Source organism: Carlito syrichta, unplaced genomic scaffold, assembly GCF_000164805.1.
Source record: "Carlito syrichta isolate Samal-C Ts95f unplaced genomic scaffold, Tarsius_syrichta-2.0.1 Scaffold308820, whole genome shotgun sequence".
NCBI classification, from domain to species: Eukaryota; Metazoa; Chordata; class Mammalia; order Primates; family Tarsiidae; genus Carlito; species Carlito syrichta.
In genome coordinates this window covers 234915-239152 of record NW_007252916.1, presented here as the reverse complement: position 1 = coordinate 239152, position 4238 = coordinate 234915, and the positions used below count along the sequence as shown (strand labels likewise).

General features: G+C 49.6%; 2 protein-coding genes across 2 annotated transcripts in view; one reads left to right on the top strand and one right to left on the bottom strand.

Annotated features, from left to right (window-relative positions):
* Position 1: 1 nt before the first annotated feature.
* KLHDC9 (kelch domain containing 9) lies at positions 2-1739 on the top strand (the record flags this gene model as incomplete). Its single annotated transcript, XM_008065947.2, has 4 exons — positions 2-480; positions 725-884; positions 960-1158; positions 1461-1739. Coding segments are annotated over 4 exons (1005 nt in total), but the record flags the coding sequence as incomplete, so codon positions are not given.
* Positions 1740-1936: 197 nt separating this feature from the next.
* Positions 1937-4238, bottom strand: part of PFDN2 (prefoldin subunit 2) — a 16908-nt gene continuing 14606 nt past the window's right edge. Inside the window, exons 2-4 of the mRNA XM_008065911.2 lie at positions 3072-3160; positions 2835-2958; positions 1937-2237 (exon numbers count right to left, since the gene is read on the bottom strand). Coding sequence (XP_008064102.1) covers positions 2061-2237; positions 2835-2958; positions 3072-3160 — 390 coding nt within the window. The 3' untranslated portion in view covers positions 1937-2060. The remainder of the gene's footprint in view (positions 2238-2834; positions 2959-3071; positions 3161-4238) is intronic.

The window sequence follows — 4238 nt, the reverse complement described above, 5'->3', positions numbered from 1 at the left end:
CTGGCGGCCAGTGGCGCGGGACGCGCTTTTGGCCCGGGCCTTCCATTCGTGCACCGAACTGCGGGGACGGTTCTATCTGGTAGGGGGTCTCCTAGCAGGAGGGGCGAGAGAGCCCAGCAGCGATACGGTGGTCTTCGACCCGGCCGAGGGCCAGGCCGTGCGACTGGGCGCCCGGGGCAGTCCCCCACGCAGTCACCACGACGCGGCATCCGTGGGCGGGCGCTGGCTGTGTGTGGTGGGCGGCTGGGACGGGTCGCGCCGCCTGGCCACGGTGACCGCTCTGGACACGGAGCGCGGAGTGTGGGAGGCGTGGACAGCGACGCCTGGCAGCTGCCCTCCTGCCGGCCTCAGTAGTCACACCTGCACCCGCCTCTCCGACCGAGAATTGCGGGTGGCCTGCCGGGAGGGCGGTGTCCGCACTCAGCGTCGCTATGGCAGCATCTACACGCTAAGGCTGGACCCCAGCGCCCGCACCTATTGGTATGGCACCCCCGCCCAAACCCTTTCCCTCTCACCTACACTCTGGAAAAACAGAAGCTAAGCTGATTCCTCAGGCAGTGCATCCACATCTCACCCTGACCCCCTTCCGTTGAGCTTTCTATGTTGCCCTTCCTCGCGTGCGACGTACCACACTGCCGCATGCCGCCTTTCTAGCCTTGGCAAGGAGACGCACCTACATCTTCCAGAAAACCCCACTTAGGCCTGAATTTTTGCATATCCACAGCTACAAGGAGGAGGCCTGCCACACAGCCTCCCGCTCAGGTCACTGTGCTGCCCTGCTCCAAACACCTGGGCCCCACCCAGGTCACCAGCTGTTGCTCTTTGGGGGCTGCAACTCAGCTGAACCAGAAGTAGCTGGGCATTGGAGCCAGGGGAAGATGAAGGTATTAGTGCCTTGCTTAGGGTGGAAGGGGGCTGAAATCGTGAGACCCAAATCAGTCTCTTCTTTCTTCCTCAAGGAGGAACCACCTGTTGCTCCTCATTTGATGGAACAGCTGGCAAGGCTTGTGAGCAGTGGGCAGGGGTCTCGGAAGGGGCCCCACGGACTACGCCATCACTCGTGTTCTGTGGTGGGGCCCTTTGCTGTGCTGTTTGGTGGAGAAACTCTGACCAGAGCCAGAGACACCATCTGTAATGACCTCTACATCTATGATACCCGTGAGAGCCAAACTAACGGTTGAAGGGAAAAGGTGGGAAGACAGGAGAATCTAAGGGCTAAGAAAGAGGACAGTGTGATGGGGCAGGCAGGAGGAAGACTAGCAGACAAGCGTTAAAGGTGCATTTGAAGAGGCCCACAAGTCAAGTGAAGAGAAAAATAATTGGCAAGCCTTGGACATGTTAAGAGTGCCACTGCACTCTAGTCTGGGTGACAGAGTGAGACTCCAACTCAAAAAAAAAAAGAGTCCCATGGGTGACAAAAGTACCCACCTCAGTAACGAACCTATGCTCCTACCCAACAGGCAAGTCTCCTGATCTGTGGTTCCACTTCCCCTGTGCAGACCGTGGGCTGAAACGTGTGGGCCATCGAACCTGCCTTTGGAATGATCAGCTTTACCTGGTTGGGGGTTTTGGTGAGGATGGCAGGACGGCTAGTCCACAGGTTTGCATTCTGGACCTCTTTATCTAAAGAACAGTGCCAAGACACACCACCAAGCCTGTTTTATTGCATACTCATAAGCATTCTCACCAGAGCTATCTCCTTCACCTCAAATGCATATTAAATTTCAATCTGAGTGTCACCATTTGTCTCTGAATCTTTTTTGAAAGGGCAGTAAATGAGTAGACACATCTTTATTTGCAAGAGAAAGGATAAGATATGGCTCCTACTCTGATACTGTGCGCCATTAACCTGACAGAGAAGAAAACACAAATCATATTCTGCTCCCTGCTTCATACAATTTCCACCCCTAAATGGAAGAAAACGTCAGGCTACAGCTAAGCATTCTGACCAAAACATTTAATTAACAAAAAAATATTACAATAGCAGAGAAAATAATAATAATAAAGAAAAATTAGAAGAAGAGGGAGCCAGGGTAGAAAAAAATGCAAAGCCTTGGTCCCTAGGAGACCAACACTCCAGCTGAGCTGGCCTTGGCCCCAGCCCCTTCTGAGTTTTCCTTGGCTGCTGGTTTCTCATCTTCCCCCATGAGACGAATGTTGTGCTTTTCCCGGAACTCATTTAGTTCTTTTCCCTTTGCCTGAAGCTGCTGTGTCAGTGTTTCAATGATCTTCTGTATCTGGAGGACAAGTGACAGTGATTATATAAGGATTTCAGGACTCCCTTCCACCACCTGGAATGGACTATGGTTGGGAAAACTTAAGGAGAAATGACACTTCTAACCTTACCTTTATCCAAAAGTATTAACAGAGGAGCCCAGACACTAATTATCCCTTTCCCAAACACAGTGGTTTAAAAACTTTAAGCCATAAAGTACATAAGAATCACCTGAGCTGCTTATTTTTAAAATATCACTCATAGCATTCCCCAAGCTTATGATCCAGTGGGACCAGGAGAGGGTCTTGGAAGCTGCATTTTAAATTAGTCCTTCAGGTGATTCTGATGCTGGTATCCATGGGCTACACTGTGAGAAACACTAACCACACACCCACTCACACATATTCAGCCACATCCCACAGCCCATGGAAAGGGTATACAGCCAGCAGCTCTTCCTGTCTAAGGAGTTGGACTTAGCATAGCATGAAGAGCACAGGCTATGTATACTGTCTTTAATGTATGTTTTACCCAGACTTTCCTCTACCATATTCCTAAATCTCTGGTGCATCACTCTTACGCCTTTGTTGCCTGCAGTTTCTATTCAAGGACTCTTGCTCACCTGCTCCTTGTTGTTCTCCAAGGCAGGCAGCACCTCTTTGACAGTCCGCTCCACCAGCACTCCTCCCACCATGCGGTAGCACTTGCGAGTTTCATCTACCTCCTTCAGCGTATCGATCACTAGGCTGGGTGGGAGGACAAGGCAGGACCTGAGAGCTCACTCCCACTCTACTGCAGCCCTCCCTCACTAAAGGGCCCATCCATCTGTCCTGCTCTTTGCGTCTCTTTACTTTCTCACCTGTGCTCGTTCAGCTCCATCTCCAGCTCAGCTGCTTTGGATGCCAGGCCCCGCTGTTCCTGCCGAAGGCGGTTGAAGCCAGCAATTACCTAAGGTGATAGAGAAGAGAGGGGACAGTGGAAATGGATACAGCACACAAGGTGGCAGACTTTACAAAGGTGAGTAGTGGACATATTTGGAAAAGAGGTGGAACACTAGTTTGCAATTTCTATTGTAAACCTCTCTTGAGTTCCATTCACCAAACACTTACTGAGGGCCTACTATTTTTTAAGATATTTGCTAGACACTGGGGGATACAATGATAGATTTGGCCTCTGACTTCTTGTAGCTTATAGTTTAGTGGAAAATAGGCATTAATATTATTATAAACAGGGAGAGGGTAAAGAGCTACTGGAGTTCCTATAGGGGAGCCTAGAAGCACGGTAAGAAGGATTTTTGTAATGAGTAACTTGTTTGGGTCTGCTTAACATCCATCCCATTCACTGGGGAACTGCCCTCCTTAACTTGGTGGGCTTCTTGTGGGGCCACTAATCACAGGATCCTTGACCCAGGCAGTGACCTAGTCTATCCCAGAGTCTCTCTACAGGAATTTGAATTTTGGGTAGAGACAAAAAGATACAGAAGGGAGTTGGAACTAAGATACTTAGTGGTTTCATTGAGATGACCTAGTGGTTCCTGTAGCTGGGTTCCCAAAAGCTGCCCTAGGTCTTGAATTTTGTTCCGTCTAGTTATTTAGTCTTTCTTTTTATTGTGTTCATTTCTGTAAACTAACTATTCTTCAAAAACACTCCTTAAAAGAAAAAAAAAAAAGTAAGCTGGCCAGAGTCAGTTTCTGTAGGCTATAAACCCTGGCTGATACAGGATTCCTGAGAGACAATGTCTTAATTGAAGCCTGAGATGTCAGAGGCAGAGGGAAGAGACGGGCTGGGAAAAGAAGGCTGGGGCCAGAGAAGTTATTATCACCAGCTCCTAGTTCCCAAGAAGCTGAGCAGAGAATAAAAAGTGTGGAAACCAGACTGGGTACTAATACCACTACTACCATCACTTCCAGTACAGGGCTCTGATGTTTATTTTTTTATTTTTTATTTTTTTTTGAGTTGGAGTCTCACTCTGTTGCCCAGACTGGAGTGCAGTGGCCGCTCCCGGCCACCACAGCCTCGCCTGCTG